The sequence below is a fragment of the Vigna radiata genome, chromosome 5 (genome assembly GCF_000741045.1).
Source record: "Vigna radiata var. radiata cultivar VC1973A chromosome 5, Vradiata_ver6, whole genome shotgun sequence".
NCBI classification, from domain to species: domain Eukaryota; kingdom Viridiplantae; phylum Streptophyta; class Magnoliopsida; order Fabales; family Fabaceae; genus Vigna; species Vigna radiata.
Genome location: NC_028355.1, coordinates 19,622,749 through 19,640,665, shown reverse-complemented (window position 1 = coordinate 19,640,665; position 17,917 = coordinate 19,622,749). Strand labels below are relative to the sequence as shown.

The 17,917-nt window shown below is 31.6% G+C and overlaps 1 protein-coding gene across 2 annotated transcripts; it reads left to right on the top strand.

Annotated features, from left to right (window-relative positions):
* The first annotated feature begins 14,733 nt into the window (after window positions 1–14,733).
* On the top strand, window positions 14,734–17,851 carry LOC106762320 (transcription factor TGA3). 2 transcript variants are annotated; one of them, XM_014646167.2, is made up of 9 exons: window positions 14,734–14,814; window positions 15,396–15,557; window positions 15,653–15,727; window positions 15,881–15,940; window positions 16,011–16,088; window positions 16,214–16,280; window positions 16,370–16,641; window positions 16,943–17,170; window positions 17,460–17,851. In XM_014646167.2, the coding sequence occupies exons 2-9, from the start codon at window positions 15,432–15,434 to the stop codon at window positions 17,610–17,612; spliced, it is 1,059 nt and encodes a 352-aa protein (XP_014501653.1). In that variant the 5' UTR covers window positions 14,734–14,814; window positions 15,396–15,431; the 3' UTR covers window positions 17,613–17,851. The 2 variants fall into 2 exon arrangements, with proteins under 2 accessions (XP_014501653.1, XP_014501654.1); XM_014646168.2 differs by lacking the exon at window positions 14,734–14,814 and having other exon boundaries at window positions 14,824–15,557; window positions 17,464–17,619.
* The last annotated feature ends 66 nt before the right edge of the window (window positions 17,852–17,917 follow it).

Below are 17,917 nucleotides of genomic sequence, written 5' to 3'. Positions count from 1 at the left end.
TCATAAAATCATAAGTGCATATCGGATATAACCACGAGCAAATAAAATATGTCGTCGCTTATTGTTGTCAAAAGGTGATATGCACACCAGCCTGTGCACTCTATTTTTGCTATGGCATATCCAAATGCAAAACTTTGATGGTAGTTCGCTCAAAAGCAAATAGAGTCACACGAAACAAAATGCAACACTTAATATTTTACTAATTTCATACTAAATGGATAAAGTATGGCACCTTTTTCACGTTTATAATATATTGCATGGATTTAATTTTTGTTGTATCCTTATGATTTATCTAGATATGTCTTTTCTTACAAGGTTAATGACATAACCATGGCGAACGCAATCATGCCATCAACCTCCCCTTCTCTGGCTACGACTTTGACACTGCCTTACGGGTCAATAATGTCCTCAAGTTGGAGTGCTCCAACGTCGTCTCGTGCAATGACATCCTCACCGCTGTCGTCAGTACTTTGCTTGTGCCATCAAAAAGCTCATAATGGAGGCTAGTTTGGTTTTTATCATAATGGAGGTAACCGTAATGGATCACATTATGATCAACCTATGCAAGACATTCCAAAACATGTTCCGGTTTGCAGCACTCTATTTCGAATAGGAAATTATACTCCGGATCGGAGGTGATTGTGGTCATGGAAGAGCTGAGGAAGCATATGTGTGTAGTGTCGTTAAATTTGGTTGAAATCCGTGAGTCAACCTGACTCACCACAGGTTTGAGCTGGATTGCATTGAAAAAAAATGAAAATTTTGATGCGAGACAATTTTGACCTGACTCACTAAGAACTCAGCACATCCGGGTTGAATCTGTGGTATCCATGGTGAGCCAACTCGGCTCACCAATCCACCTATTTTTTTTTATTGAAATCAAATTAATTATTCAAATCCTATTTTTTTTATTGAAATCAAATTAATGAAATTAATTATTCAAAGCGCACAACCTTTACTTCACATCAGAGCTTTTCGTGTTGCTATGTGTTGTTGTCTATCCAAAAGTTTCCCTTTGCTATATACTTTCGGTAACGACTATATGTAGTTTCTTGGTCAAACGGTTGTGTATGTCTCATTAAACTTGTGAAGACCCCTTTTCTTACACACACCTTTGCTTACAACCTCTTTTTCTCTCCTTGCCCATTTCATTCCCTTTCCAGAATTCAGTAAATTGAACCATTTGATCTCCCTCTTGTAGTTAACTAAAGCACCTCGACACCCAAGGTTTCCATTGGCACCGAATCATTCTGCTGTCAACAGAGGGTAAGTGCTTTCCCTCTTTTCTTCTTCTTTGAGTCTTAGAACATGCAACCCACTAATTGCATGTGCTCTTGATTCCTTCCTTTTCGAATATCTTTTTCAATGTCAGCTTTAAAAGCTGTTTTAATCACAAATTCTACGATCTATAGGGTTGGGGGAAAATTCTGGAATTTTAGAAGGAAACATAGAAGAACTCTTGAGTTGTTCTGTACGAAATCCAGGTAAGGGAAGCTGGATTCTTTTAGTTTAATTGTAGAATGCTAAATTTATTTATTTGATTGTATGGAGAATTATTTGAATTAAAATGCATGGGTGAAATTTGTATGAATTGATACGGCTTTTGCTTGAATGAATGAATGCATGTATTGAAAATGATATTTTTGATTTGTGTTTGATGAGAGTGGATAATAGAAGGATTCTGAATGGTAGGATTCGGTGTAGGTTGACAATGGTATGGTTTTAGGGTGATAATTCAGTTCTGCAAGTTTTCAGTAAATGACTAAGTCATTTTTCAGCTTTTGAGTCCAATTAAGGGAACTTGGGTGGTGAGTTTTAGAAATAAGGGTCCAACTCTGAAATAGGTACTTAGGACAACTTAGGATAGTTAATTGTGACTTATAGGAGGTGTACAATTGATCTAAAATAACTTATAAATGGTAAATTTCGAATTGAGCCTCTAGGTAGATCAAATGAGTATTTTAGATCTAATTTCCTTGCATATCTCTTAGAGTTTTGAGTTAGGATGGTGTGTGAGACTTCAAACAAGTTAGATTCAACTTGTATTTCGAGTTAGGAGTGTCCAAAGTTCACCAAAAGGCCTAAAACGAAACTTAGGGGGTAGAGTTGCTCAATTATGCAGAAAAATCTGCATAATTCACGCTTGGGCGCCCCTAAGGGGCGCTTGGGCGCCATTTTCTGCTGTCATGGTTGTTTTTGATAGTTTGTGGGGTTCCGGACGTTCGTTTTGGACGTTCTTTAGGTCGTTCTGGGGGTTTTTGACCCTTCCGGAGCCATTGGTGAGGGTTTCCAAGCTATTTGAATTACCTAAGTATTGGTAATTTAAGATTATAAGGATATTTGTATTAATAAGTGATGTTTTTCTGAAAATATGTAATTCTTGTTTTCTCTTCCTTTCTTGTGTGATGATCTAGGTATCTTTTCTTGTTTATTTTGTATGATTACTTCTAGTATTATGAGATTGATTCATGCTTAATTTCGTAAGAAACTAAACTAATATAAAACATTCATGGTATGAAATCAAAAGTATGAAAGTAAGTAAAGTCAGTGTGGAATGTAATGTGATTTAAGTACATCTCTANGTGAGATCAAATTAAGTTATGAGAATGAATATAGAAAGCTCAATCTTGGGTGTCTCCATTTTATATGGGTCAAGAATGAGTGATTCAAGTTAAGTTCTGGAATGAATATAGGTAGCTCAGTCTTGGGGGTTGCCCTTAATGCTCTAATGACTATTCAACCTCACTTAGAGAAGATTAGTTCATGTGGTGAAGAGTAGTAGGGGGTCCTAGTCTTGGTTGTCTATATTGTATATGGGCCAAGGTGAGTGATAACGGACTAACCTTGTGTGTGGTAGGGTGAAACCCATTGGCAATGNCTTTGCAAAGCAGTAGAGGCCACCACAAGTGCATAACCCGCCATAGCTCGATATTCATTCCGGGACCGGACGAGTCTAAGTCTAATACTATCTAATAAAACTATAACTCATAACTTATTAAAACTGTATTTCTGTGATTGCGATTACTTGTATGCCTCTTTTACTTTGTTTAAATTGTATTGGACTTGTATTCTTTTGAATTCTAGCTTACCCTTGCGTGTGTGTTGTTTGTTTTGTCTGTATTTGTTTTCTTTTGCAATGATCATCCAAATTTGGATGTGAGCAGAGATTGCAGAGGTTCCTTTGGAGCAAGTATTAGATGGAGTTGATGTCGCTGAAACTCCAGACACTGCTGAGTAGTTAGGACGTTTATGTTCATATGTATATACTTTAGTTTTCTTTTATCTCACTTCCTTTTGAAAGACTCTATGACTATATGTAGAGCTTTTACATTTCATTTTGGATGACTGTATTATATATACTTCATCTGACTCTACTCTTGACTGCTTTACTTTATTACATATGATGCATTCCACTCAATATGATTTATACATATATTTTTGGGATGTTACAAAACTAAATTGGCAAAATTTTATGTTTGATAACTGAGAATATATATCAATAAAGTTCTTTTGTTTCTTTTTTTGTTTATATCAATTGGTCCAATTATTACTGTTTCAATTTGATCGATCTAAGAATCTCAGAAGAAGAGGGTGAAAAAAAGTTAAGTGAGTCAATGAACCAATCCGTTTAACCCACCAATCTATGGTGGGTCGAATCGGGTTTAAATTTTTTCGACTCACTAATAAATGAACCAAATTGGGTTGGTTTACTAAGTGATGAGCATGTGGTAAGTGGAGTTAAGTCGGGATGAACTACTCATTTTGACAACTCTATCTGGGAGGAGGGTTGGAGAAGCTTCCACGTGCACAGGAAAGTCAATGCCAATCATGGAGGAGGTGGGAGAAGTTTCCACCTGTAGGGTAGAAGGGGAAGTTTAATATTTACGGACGTGCGGGAAGAAAAAATGAGAGTACAGAAAGAAATGGCCATGCAAAGACCATAGTTTGGAACATCCACTGGTATGAAAAAAAAAAAGGAAAAGGTGAACATTCAAGTGAAATGTTACTTTTTTTTTTTTAATATTTAATGTTTATAGAACTGTACTTCTTCAATATATTATCTTAAGCCTAAAAGTAACTTGACAAGTACCTATCCTTATAAAAACACTATATATTTAAGATGTTGATTTTATTAAAGAAAAACTTGATACGTCCCTATATACTACCAATTTTGGATAAAATTACGAAAAGAAAAAAAAAAAACTTGCTACTAAAGTCTAGGAGGAAGATAGGAATTGTTTACATAGGCATCTCTGATGTTAATTATGAACATTAAACATGCACATGTATAGTCATATGATAAATATGTTGGACCTATATTATGAATACCTAGTAATGTCATATGAATAGCATTAGTTAGTAAACAATAAACTTATTATTTTCATAAGTTGCATTTGCTTATTTTATAAGTTATCCCAGTTTTGGTTTGAGATTCTATTTTGAAGTAATGGAGAGACAGGTGAGTAAGGAAAGGAAGCTGCCACTCGTCGAGTTTTCAGAACAAATGGATAAAATAAAGAGACCTCACCTTTTGCAGAAAAGACCTGGTTTTATGTTCCCCCCATATCTATATATATCTTTTCATTTCTACACTCATAAATAATTCAAGTCAAAATATTTTATATATTTTTTATCACTTATGTTCTTAACTTTTACCAAAATGAGAATGAACTCATTTGAGTGAGAGGTTTTCAAAGTCTAAATTTCACATTGAAATAAATAACATGAAAAATTGAAATACATAAAACCTTTAAATCAACTGTCTTAAGATTTTTTTTTTGTTAAAGATAATGTCATTAAATTTGACTTAGATATAATTATTGTTGATAATTTCATTTCATGATGAATCCAAAATAATATTTTTCAAAAAATTATAAAAATTTGTTAAATAATTTGATAATTCCATGAAGCTTTGGAGATCACCAATGTAAATTACAGTAAAAAAAGTTTTCTTTATAATTTCTTGTTTTAGTGCTTTTAAACTACTAAAATTGTTCTCCCTTGTTTTTTAACAATTGCAGAAAAAGTTAAAACATATTTTTAAAAGAAAAAAAAAAGATATAAGAATTTTGGAAAAGAAAAAAAGACGAGAGGGGATGAACAATGACAACCATTGTGAAGAGACGTTGACTTGTTTTCTTGTAAAGATTATAGATATTTTGGAGAACAGCATGGACTTTGTCAGACATAACCAACTTTCAGATTTATATTAGTCATCAGGTTTAGCTTCGTCAGAAAGAAATTACAGTACCTACGTTTTCTTCTCAGTCGACAAGTTTTAAAATGCTTTATAAATATATATATATAAAAGCTTAGCATTAATTACCATATATATGCTTAATAAAATTAATAAATTCAGTCACAAAATTTTATGTATTGGTTTATATTATTACAGTCGAAGTTCTTTGTATGTAAGTTCTTAAACATTTTTATATCCGAAAATTGCATTTTATATATAAAATTGAATAATCGATATAGAAAACTTTATAGGAATCGATTGCATTAGTACATTTTTAAATATGTGTTTTTTATATAATTATGTACTTTATCGTTCTCTAAATTAATGTTGTGTTCACTTTAGACCACAAATCCTGCGAGCACATGAGCAGGTATCATGCAGCACCACTTCAAAAGAAGATATTACTTTTCCTTTTTAATATCTTTTTTCTATCTTTAACAAGTGTTTGATGCAATCCTTCCTTTTCCTTCTGCCACCAGTTTACACATCATGCAATATTATATATACACTTGGATTTCTCTACAAAGTTTCTAAACCACCAACTTTATCTCTATACGATTGTTGCATTTTCTTTTTCCCATTAGATAAGCACCTATATATATATATATATATATATATATATATATATATATATATATATATATATATATATATATTTATTAGATAATTATATTTAGACAACATTTTCTTAATAACATTTGAACAATAATGTTTATTATTATTATTATTATTGATTGTGAAGTAATTTTTTATCAATCACAGATTGATATATAATCAATGTTCAAATGTTGTTAAAAAAATGTTGTTTAAATATCATTATCCATATATTAACCGTCTAATAAAACTATTGCTTTAGATTTCTTAAAAAAAGACCTTCAATTTCTTTTAGTATTAATATACCGTTATTAAGTTAATAATTAAATTATGTTTGATAACAAAATTTAGTTAAAATGTTATGAGTGATTATTAATTTTTATTCGTACTGAAAATGATATTTAATAGGTTAATAATCTTTCTTAATAAATTATAATTTTGTTTGGAAAAAAGAAAAAGTTAATGTATGATATATACAACCCTTTTGATCACTAAGTTAGATTGACTAGTAATATTGACCAGTACACTTTGGAACTTATCATTCACACCGATTTACAAAACTGACAAGTATATCCTAGAATTAAGAATGCCAAAAAATTTCACAATTGTAAATATCTGTGAACAAAATTTGCAATGGATAGGAAATAAATATTATAAATAGATACTCGCGGGATAACAAACATGTGTTTTTTTTATACCTACACGTTAATGAGGCGTGAATGACCTAGTTTTGTCCCTATAATTACAACATCTAACTTTCCTCCACAATCTTTCATGTACAACCCTTAACATTTTTTCATATCTATATTTTTTTTTAATTTATTTGGATGTTGATATCTTTGATTGAATGTTTAAAATATATAAATCTTTGTCACAATAACTATCACATCTAACCTTCTTCCACATTCTTTTATGTACAATCTTTAACATCTTCCATATCTGTATTTTATTTGAATTTATTTGGATGTTAGCATCTTTGATTGAATGTTTAAAATTTAGATTCATACATAGATATTTTTAGATTTTTATAACTATATAAACAACATTTTATAGTTTTACCATTTTTATAAATATTTACGGGTAGTGAATATTCACATATATTAAAAAAAAATGTGGATGTCCACATAACAAATACTTGCACAGATATAAAGATGGATATTGTTGGGATAAATTAAAATTTTAGGGATTTATTATTTCATTAGGTTCGGATCTAGTAATATTTGGTTTGATTTGATAAAGATAAAAGAGGAATGAGTAGTTATGATTTTGTGTTTGTTAGGTAGAATATTATTTTATGATAGAATAAGGAGATTTTATTTGTAGGTAAATTGATATTTTATTATCAGTTTTTATTATTTGTAATTGGCCCAAGGCCCAATTTGCACCTATTTAAAGGTTGCCAAAGTTTAATGAAAACAACTCACAATGGATTCAAGAGTAATATTATTTGTGTCGTTATGAGTGTGTATACGGAGATTTTCCCATGAGAGCTCTATGCTCTAAGTATCGAGAGAGAAAAAGAGAGAGAAAAAGAAAGAGAAGAGTCAAACATCGTGAGAGAAAAAATGAGTGCTTATTTTTGTGAGAGAGATGACAAAGGTAGTCAATGGTATGAGTGTGCCACAATTGACGAGAAAAACCAATTATGATAATTGGTGCCTACAGATGAAGGCGTTATTGAGATCCCAAGACGTTTGGGATATAGTGGAAGAAGGGTACGTTGAACCTGATGCAGATGAAGATCAGACGGTGGCACAGATAGCAACATTGAAGAAAACACGTGCAAGAGATGGGTCAGCATTGTATTTTCTCTACAATGCAGTAGGTGAATCGGGATTCGAAAAAATAACGAATGCCAAATCAGCAAAGGAAGCCTGAAAGATATTGGAGATTGCATATAAAGGTGTCAACCGCGTTCGACAAGTCCGAATACAAGCTCTTAGAGGAGAGTTTGAACAGTTGAAGATGGAGCCCAGAGAGCATATAACCGAGTACATAACTCAGGTGGAAAAGGTGGCCAACCAACTCGGCAGGAATGGAGAACAAATGCCATCTAGCTGAGTTGTGGGAAAAATTTTGAGATCTCTTACAAAAGATTTCGAAAGTATTGTGTGCGTCATCGAAGAGTCGAAGGACTTATCGGTCCTCATAGTGGATGAACTTGCTGGGTCATTAGAAGCCCACAAACAAAGGAGAAGGAGTTAGGATGATCATGTTGAACCCGACAATCAAGCATTACTACAGGTACAGTTTGACTCGAATAAATCTCGGATTACTCAGAGTCGAGGTCCTGGTGGAAGAGGGCGAGGAGGCAGAGGACGAGGCGGACGTGGTAGAGGCAATGAAGATCAAACTGGTCAGCAGGATTGGCGCGACCAAGGACAAGGAAAAGGCCTAGGAGATCAGTCAAAAGTGAAGTGTTTTAGATGTGGCAAGTACGGTCATTATACAAACGATTGTAGGTCAACAATGTGCTACAACTGTGGCAAGTTTGGTCATATTGCAAGGCATTGCGAGACCGAGACAAAGGGGGAGACAAATCTTGTTACTGATGAGGGGGAGACAAATCTTGTTACTGATGAGGGGGAGACAAATCTTGTTACTGAAGATGCAGAAGAACTGTTGCTGGCAAAGAGATCGGATATAGTGGACATGGAAAATTCGGCCCAATAGTGGATGAAGTGATCTCAGTAAAAGGTGCGACAAACGTGGAAAAGGAACTCAAACAAAAAGATGAAGAGATTCAGCGGATGGGGAGGCTTCTAGATGAAGCTAATGAAATTATGAATAAACAGAGGGTTGAGCTTGAGAAGCTGAGGAAGACAACTCTTGAAAAGGAAGAGAAAGAATCTAATGTTCTTGAACCAGATAAAAATAGGGAAGAAGATGAAGGGGAGATGAAGGCTGATAAGATTTCTACTAACTCGGTATGGTATCTAGATCTGGAGCAAGCAATCATATGTGTGAGAACGAGAACTTTTTTATGAACTCACCAAGGTGGAAGGCAAATTTGTGTCTTTTGGAGATGACTCCAAGGTGGCCGTGAAAGGGCGTGGAACAATTCGGCAAATTCAGAATAATGGACAAGTTGGAGATATTAAGGATGTTTATTATGTTTCGGGGTTGAAGAGCAATATTTTAAGCATGGGTAAGATAATTGAAGAAGGTAATTCAATTTTTATGAAAAATCAGGTATTGTATTTAAAGGATAAGGATGGTCGTCTAACAACCCAGGTAAAAGCAAAGAAGAATCGATTATATGAACTGGAGCTGAAAATCTTGGAGAGAAGAAGCAAACCCGGTGTGGGATGATGCACATGGAAAGCAAGGAAGAATTTAAGTTTATGGGGGAGTTTGTTGGGATAAACTCAAATTTTAGGGATTTATTATTTTATTAGGTTTGAGTCTAGTAATATTTGGTTTGATTTGATAGAGATAAAAGATGAATGAGTAGTTATGATTTTGTGTTTGTTAAGTAGAATATTATTTTATGATAGAATAAGGAGATTTTATTTGTAGGTAAGTTGATATTTTATTGTCAGTTTTTATTATTTGTAATTGGCCCAAGGCCCAATTTGCACCTATTTAAAAGTTGCCAAAGTTTAATGAAAACAACCCACAATGGATTGAAGAGTAATATTATTTGTGTGGGTTACGTTGTGAGTGTGTATAAAGAGATTTTCCCAACAGATACGAGACAAAAATTTATCCGACACGGATGGTATTAGGGAGCTACTAATTATACCCGTCATGCCTACTAACATCCTTATTTGTAATTTAACATCCTTATTTGTAATCAAACATCCAGACTAACTAACAAGAATGACCAATACACCTTAGAATCGATCTCCAAACAGACTGGCAAGACTAAGGTCATGATTAGGCTAGTAAAAAGGAAAAAACACATAACAACTACTATAAATAAATGTCTTAGGTATGGTTGTGGAGACACATTCATTACAACAATTAATACATTGTGTTCGGATCCTTATTGACTTAGGCATCTCAATAATTGGACTTTCCACTAAGCTACCCGACTTCTTGATGCATCTTACCGAGCTCTAAGGATGTTTTGCTGAGCTATCTGACTTTTCCATACACTTAGCTGAGTATTTCAGATGTCTTGTTGAGTTGTTTGAATTTTTCATACACTTAGTTGAGTTTTCCAACTGTCTTGTTGATTGTGCTAAACTAACCAACATTTTTGTTTTTTTTTATTTTTCTTACCCACATTACAAAATTCTTATATGTGACATTTACATAAATTGCCACAAAAGCATGTCTAATGAGTCTAAGTTAATTATTTAAACAACGGTAACCAAAAAAAAACTTACTTGATGTACATTAACGAATTAGGAAACAAAATTGAAACTTTTTTAAAAACAGAACTTAAGTTCACACACTACCCAAGACTATCTAAATTAGTCTTTTTATATTCGTTTTCTCTTATATGTAAAATAATATATTTTAAAAAGTTAATACTTTTTCATATTTAAAAAAAGTTCATAAGCTAATTCTGACCCATGAAATTTTTGTAGGCATTTTGATTCTGTAAATCTTTTCCATAAAAAATCTTTTGGTTTTATTGACATTTTTTACTTTTGTCCATGTAAATGAAAATCAAACCTTATGAAATAGACCAACATAATAAGTCTACGTGGAAGTATATGTTCGGTGGAACACAATGAGATGCTTGTTCACTTTCAACGCGTTTTGCGAAGCTTATTGGCATGGCAGCTATGTGAAGAGGAAACTCATTTGGAGTTGCGTTTGGGTTATTTAGAAATCAAGACAATATGAAATTCAGCAATGAGGTGTAGTTATTTATTTTATATATAGTTTTATAATTAAAAAAATTGTCAAGTTTGAAAAAACAGTCAAATCGAAAGAAGAAACGGTTAAATTAAAAGAGCTAGTAAAATTTATAAAATAATTATTTTAATTTAAAAATATTTAAAGGATAAATTTGGAAAGCTAAACGTGAACAAGAATAATCCTACAGGTAATTTTTTTTTTTTGTAAAGATGGAAATATGCAATACTCTAATAATTTAAATTACTAACACTCACCAATTAAATTCCAATTATTAATATTACAATAGAATAATTTAATATGTAAATTAATAATTATTTTGATATATCCAATTAAACGTTAATTAATCAAATAAAATTATAGAAAAAAAAACTCTTTGATAACTATTTATGATATGAGCCAAATTTTTAATTATGGTATTGTTGTAATTTCAAATTTATCGAATGATATTGTTAAATTATTTTAAGTTTCAAATTATTAAGTGATGTGAAATTATTGATAATAATAAACAAACACAAATCTTTAGTTAAAGTTAAAGCCTAAGAAGAATAATTAAACATTCTTAACTCAAACTACATAACAATTTTATCTTTAACAAAATGCTTGGAATAGTAGAAGAAACATTTAAATTGTCTTAAATTTTAACTCTTTTTAAGATGTATGAATATATATATATATATATATATATATATATATATATATATATATATATATATATATAAAATGTTCTGTTTTTGAATTTTTGTAAAATTTTAATTCAAATAAAAATAAACCTAGAGGTATACTAGCCAATCAAATATAAGAATTCAATATTTTAATTTTTAAGAAAATTATATAATATGAGTACATATATGTGTCAAAAGATGAGTGAAAGTTGATGGAAGCAAAACTCCTACGCACAAGTGTGAGCATTAGGGGTCACAAGATATAACTGTCTAAGGACGCATGACTTTGGTAGCAGAATAATAAGATGGCGTAATTGATAGGATAATGATAACATTTTTTTTTACAATGAACATCGTTATCCACCTGTCATTATCAAAATTATTCTATAATCAATAATAATTATAAATACTACTATGGATCAATCACATATATAAATAATATTTAAATTTTGTTTAAAAATATTATTTAAATATTGTTATCATAATGGATATTCTGGCTGAAGCCAATAGAAATTATTGGTTAAAAATGATCTCACAGTAATTTTTTTTGTTTAATTTTATTTTAATGGAAAAGTGGGGAATGTAAAGAGAGAGGAAATTGGGCACTTTTTGAAAATCGTCATTTAGCTTCTCCTTTATAGAAAAGCATACGTATGAATTGTCATAACTTTCCCTATGAGATTGGAAGGGGCAACCTTGAATGAATAGTGGAGAAATTGGCTTTGTTAGTTATTATTAAAAAGAGAAACTAAGAGAAGAAAAAAAATATATAGGAGAGTAAAGAAATTTTATTATTAATATGAAGAGTGTGCAGGAATAATTACCACAATAATATATTAAAAATTTAAATATAAATTAAAAGTCTTATATTAAATAGACAAAAAAAATTATGTAATATATTAAAAAAATAAAACCCATAACATTATAAGACTTAAAGGTTTTATATTATAAGTGGTTCAAGTTTTTTATATATATAATTCATACATTAGAAGCAGTTAAATTTCTGTCACTATTTTAATAAAAAAAAAAACTCTAACTATGATACCAAATCATAAATTATCTAATAATCGAACAAACAAACTATTTATTCATAAAATAAAGATAAATTATTTTATGAATAAACTAATAATCACTTAAAAAATGATATTTTTATAAGATTTCATTACTGTGTAAGGTGTGTAATATACATACTTTTTGTTAAATAAGTATGCAGCTAGCTACAACTTTTCCTTTTCTCAAACAAAGAAGATAAGGTTACTACAATATATGATTAAGAATCTAAATCATGTGAGGAAGTGGATATGTTTCTAAATTTGGTAGATTTGCTTCAAATTCAATTACTTCAAAGCAAAGGGACATATAAGATTATACAAATCAGGATTTGTATTAGATTAAGTACAAATTACTGTACTTAAGGATGCTCGATTCAAACCCATACACATCATCAAAGGAAAGTTAACCAATTGAACTAACTTCTTTAGGTATTTTGCTTAGTGTTTTTTTTTTTTTTTCGCACAAAAAGTTAAAGTTGGAGTTTTATTAATTATTCTAAGATCTTATTAGTTTGTTCAAGAAATTTACTTTATAGACAATTATTCTTAAAGGTATGAGACACAAAAATAAAATAAAAATAAAAATAAACACCAAAAGTAACAAAATATATGAAATTTATGTGATTCGACATCTTTTGTGTACATCCAAGAAACTAGCATTATATATTAACATATTACGAATTTTTTGAATTAATTTGAAAAGCAATTCTCATTGCATATTTTTTATATAAACTCAATGCATTTTTCCATTACAATCCCATCATCCGTCTCCCTCAGTCTCTCAGGGTTCCTATTAAAATTAGTATATCAAAACTTGTTTAGTGTTTTTAATGCATTTACTAAATATATAAATTTGGTCATTAAAGTAATTTTATTAATTACTTTTAAATTAACTTCGTTGACAAGTAATCATCCTAATCACATATGTTTTTAGGTATCTTACATGTTAAAACTAGTACGTCAACACCGTTAATTCAAGAAGTAACAAATTATGGGACCTAATAATCACATATTTATTAAATATTGGGTATTAAAAATAATAAAACTTTTGGGGAGTATAAATTTCATTACGAGTTAATTTTAGAGTAAAAAAAATATTTAACCCATTTTCGTCCAAGTTTTAGTTTAATATGGTATTTTAAAATCAAATAATAAAAGCCATTAATTAAAAAAAAAATAAAGAGAAAATTTTACTTGCTTATGTGTTTGAACCAATTATTCTAAAAAAAAAAAAGACCATGATATGTTAACAACTTTTTTATAATAGATTACGTGTCACTATTTTATTGGTCCGTATATTTAAAATGACACGTTAAAACCTATCCTAACGACATTTGTTGTTTGTTGGACATATTGTTTCATTCGCTACGGATCCCATTAATGTCTAGGCTAACGCTATGTATATACCTCAACGGGTGTGTTGAAAGTCTCACATTAACTAGAAATAAGACTAATTCATAGTATTTAAAGCTAATTCATAGTATATAAGTAGGTTCAAATCTCACCTTACTAGTTTTGTGGGATTGAGTTAGACTTAAATTTCATTTCCTATGAACCACAACATAGCATGTTTATAAAAAAGTTATTAAAAATATTTTTTCCAAAATAAAATATATATTTGGAAAAACCAGAGAATAAATTGTTGTAACGCGCGAACGATAAATTAAGAATAAAAGGTTTACTTGAACACAATAAACAATATATATATATATATATATATATATATATATATATATATATATAATTATTTGTATGTATATCCACACGTAAGTGGTCGCAGGAAAAGAGCAGGAAGGGATGACAATGGTGTTAAGGAAAGTGGGAGTTGTGAGCTAATAAAGTTCTTCCTTTCTTCTTTTTCATATTTCGTGGAGGAACGTTATTTCCCTTAAATATTCACACCATAATTTTTATCATAAAGAAAGAAAAAAAAAACGAGTGATGTGACAAAAAAAAATGTCTGTGAGAAGAGAACTGAAACAGCATAACTTTATTTTTAATGCATTATTGATTTTTTAACACTGTCACACTCACTCATTTTTGTTGGAGTGGGAACGTAGGGAAGTTAGCAAGTTGACGGTTCTCAGAGTTTTCTAATCAAAGAAGAAAAAGTAAAAGTTGTGATTAGTTTTATTTACTGTACCTTTTAAATTTCATTTTGTTATCTTTGGCCCAGCATTGCTTTTATAATTTGTTTGCATGCGGAGGAACAATAATAAGGATACTATTAATCAAGCAATTCAGCTACTCAGTTTTCACATCTACATATCCATATATCCATATATTTATATATCCATATATATATATATATATATATATATATATATATATGTATTTATGCATATATATATATATATATATATTAAATTCTGAGCATCAACTGGGAGACTTTCTTGGACTAACCAAATTCCAAGGTTGCATATTCTATCAAGCTAGCTGGCTATCTATATAGGTTGGTGTATGTTCTTCCATCTGCAACAGTAGTATTAGTGTTTCGTTTGGTTCCGATTTCTATTCGTTGTCGTTTTGAGCAACAGCTTGGACTCAAGTGGGTCAAACACTAGTAACACTTTGGCTGATTAATGTTTAGTTCTAGAAAAAATTTCATGTCATGGATGACGTTGAATTTGCTATGACAGAATGAATACGACGGTTTTGATTGTTTGAGTTAAACTAGTTAACTTTATTTTAATTACCTTTTGATGGGGGGTTTCTGCTGATCTTTTTCTATTTTGACCTGCTGACACAAAAACTCTAGTGTGAATCTGGTTAGAGGTTGGGAGCTTTATTTTACTAGCAAGAGTTTAGCACCATTTCTGCCAAGGAAAGCCTTGCAGTCTGTTCTGCAGATGGCAACATAGATGCTGTTTTTGTTGCTGCAAACTGCTGATGCTGTTACTTTTTTTTCATCATTTTTGGGACGGAGGAAGAGAGTATTTGAAGTTTTTGAGATTGGAATCAGAATTAGGATTGTAGAAATAGCGGCATGTCTCTTGTTTGATGATAAGTGGCATCAAACTAATGTTTTTGCAGAGAACTTTTCTTTTATCATTTGACTGCAAGAGATAAATGAAAATGGACATATACGAGCCATTTCAGCAAGTTGGCATGTGGGGAGACGGCTTTAAAGTTGATGGTGGCCTGAACTCAATTGCTTCCCCGATATTAATGGTTGACACTAATGTCGAGACCAAGGTGAGTTTCTTTTTTTTTTTTTTTGGTGGGTTAACTTCATTTTATGAGAAAACTAGACTGTATGTCTAAGAGCTTTTTGAATTTGAATTCTCCAGTCTGAATATATTCCTCAAGAATCAAGAGAGCCTTCTGGAGGCGATCAAGAGACCACAGACAAAGATGCTAATAAGGTGATTAAATTTCTTCAAGGCATAGCCATTGAAATTTCGTTGTAAATTTTTGATAGTACTAGGAAGTTTTGTCAGTGACTGAAGAATTCTCTAAAACATGAATGTCTTTGCTGTTGTCTACTGTTCTGTGTCTGATAACCCATGAATGTTTAGATGAGAAGACGTCTAGCTCAGAATAGAGAGGCTGCTCGGAAAAGTCGGTTGAGGAAAAAGGTAGGATGAATGAAGTTACAAGAAGGTAGCCAGCATCTGTCTTCTGATTGTTCCTTTTTGTTATCCATAGGCGTATGTTAAACAGTTAGAATCAAGCCGCATGAAGCTCGTGCAATTGGAGCTAGAAATTGGGAAAGCAAGAAAGCAGGTGAACCAAAACTCTACAATCACCAACACCTTTAATCCTCCTTTCTTATTATATTGTGAATTTCTGATTTTGTATTCCATCCTTCTTTTATCATGTGAAGTTTATACCAAAACATCTACTTGCAGGGTCTGTACATGGGCACTGCATTAGATGCCAGCTATATAGGATCAACATCAGAAACAATAAACCCAGGTTTGTGACTCTTTCTGCAGAAAATTTTCCCTTTGTGTATGCAGCACTGTGTACATTCTTTTTAGTAGTCCTTCTGTTATATGAAACAGTTATTGTTGCATTTGAAATTGAATACGGACAATGGGTTGAAGAGCAACATAGGCGGAATGAAGAGCTTAGACATGCATTTCAAACTCAAGCACCCGAAGTTCAGCTTAATGTAGTGGTTCAGAGTGTCTTAAACCATTACTCAAATCTCTTCAGAATGAAAGCAGATGCTGCAAAGGCTGATGTTCTATATTTACTCTCTGGTGTGTGGAAAGCATCAGTGGAGCGCATCTTCCTTTGGATTGGAGGGTCCCGTCCATCACAGCTTCTAAACGTACATTCCCACACTAAATCTCATTTTTATAACTGCTTTCACTTTCGCTTTTTCTACACAGATTGTCAAGAATGAGAGTTCTCTACCAATTTCCATTTTCTTAACAAGCTACACTGTCTATTTGAGTTTCAGTGAAAAAATTTCTTAACAAGAGTTTAGTTGGTATGTATTGACTATGTTCAGAACAAAAATATTTAATCTGATAATGTTTTTGTATAAGGGGTGCTGCTTTACATGTTCATGGTGCAGTTTACATGTATTAAAACTCAATAAAACCAATCACTTAGCCTTTTTTTTGCAGATTATCGTACCACAACTTGAGCCTTTGACTGATCAACAAATTGTTGGTATTAAAAATCTCCGCCAATCATCTCAGCAAGCTGAAGATGCTCTTTCACAGGGATTGGAAAAACTTCAGCAGAGTTTGGTCCTTGACATGGCAGTTGATCCATTGGGTGTAGGAAACTTCGGACTTCAGATGGCTCTTGCTATAGACAAATTTGAGGCACTAGAAGGTTTTGTGAGCCAGGTAACTGCATGCCCATTTTTTTTTGTAATTCTTTTTGAGATCGTACAGACTCATATATCCCCATTTGAGAAACTACTAATTACATATAAAATTTATATGAAATTCTCCAAATAGTATTGTTCTCCATCGAGAATTTGAGGTAAAAATCTAATTTTTATAAAAGAAGAACCCAAAAAAACATGCAAGGAAATTCTTACAACTTAAAATTTACTAATTCTGACCTATGAATGAAATATTGGTCATTTGTAACACTGTCATGAAGAAATCAAATGCATTCTGTTCTCCACAGGCAGATCATCTTAGACAACAAACTCTGATTCACATGTCACGCATACTCTCAACTCATCAAGCTGCTCGTGGCTTGCTGGCTCTTGGGGAATACTTTCACCGTCTTCGCACTCTTTGCTCTCGTTGGGCTTCTCGTACATGCGAACTTCCCTAGTTTCCTTAAAGGAAGAAACATGTACCTCGTACTGCATAACTTCAACTGGACGATCTGTTATCTGCTCTGCAGAACTGTTTCTGAGTTTAGGATATGAATGTATTATTATCAAAAGTTAGTGTACTACCAGGAAGCTGTAGAGAGTATGATTGTACATAAACAGTGTATCATCTTAAGTGCTATATCACTATGAGAATCTTTCTGCTATCTTACAACAAACTGTATTACTTTACTTTGAACTTATCTATTTTTGTTTATTATACGTGAAAAGTAAAGAAAAAAATAATTCCAACTATACAGGCCTT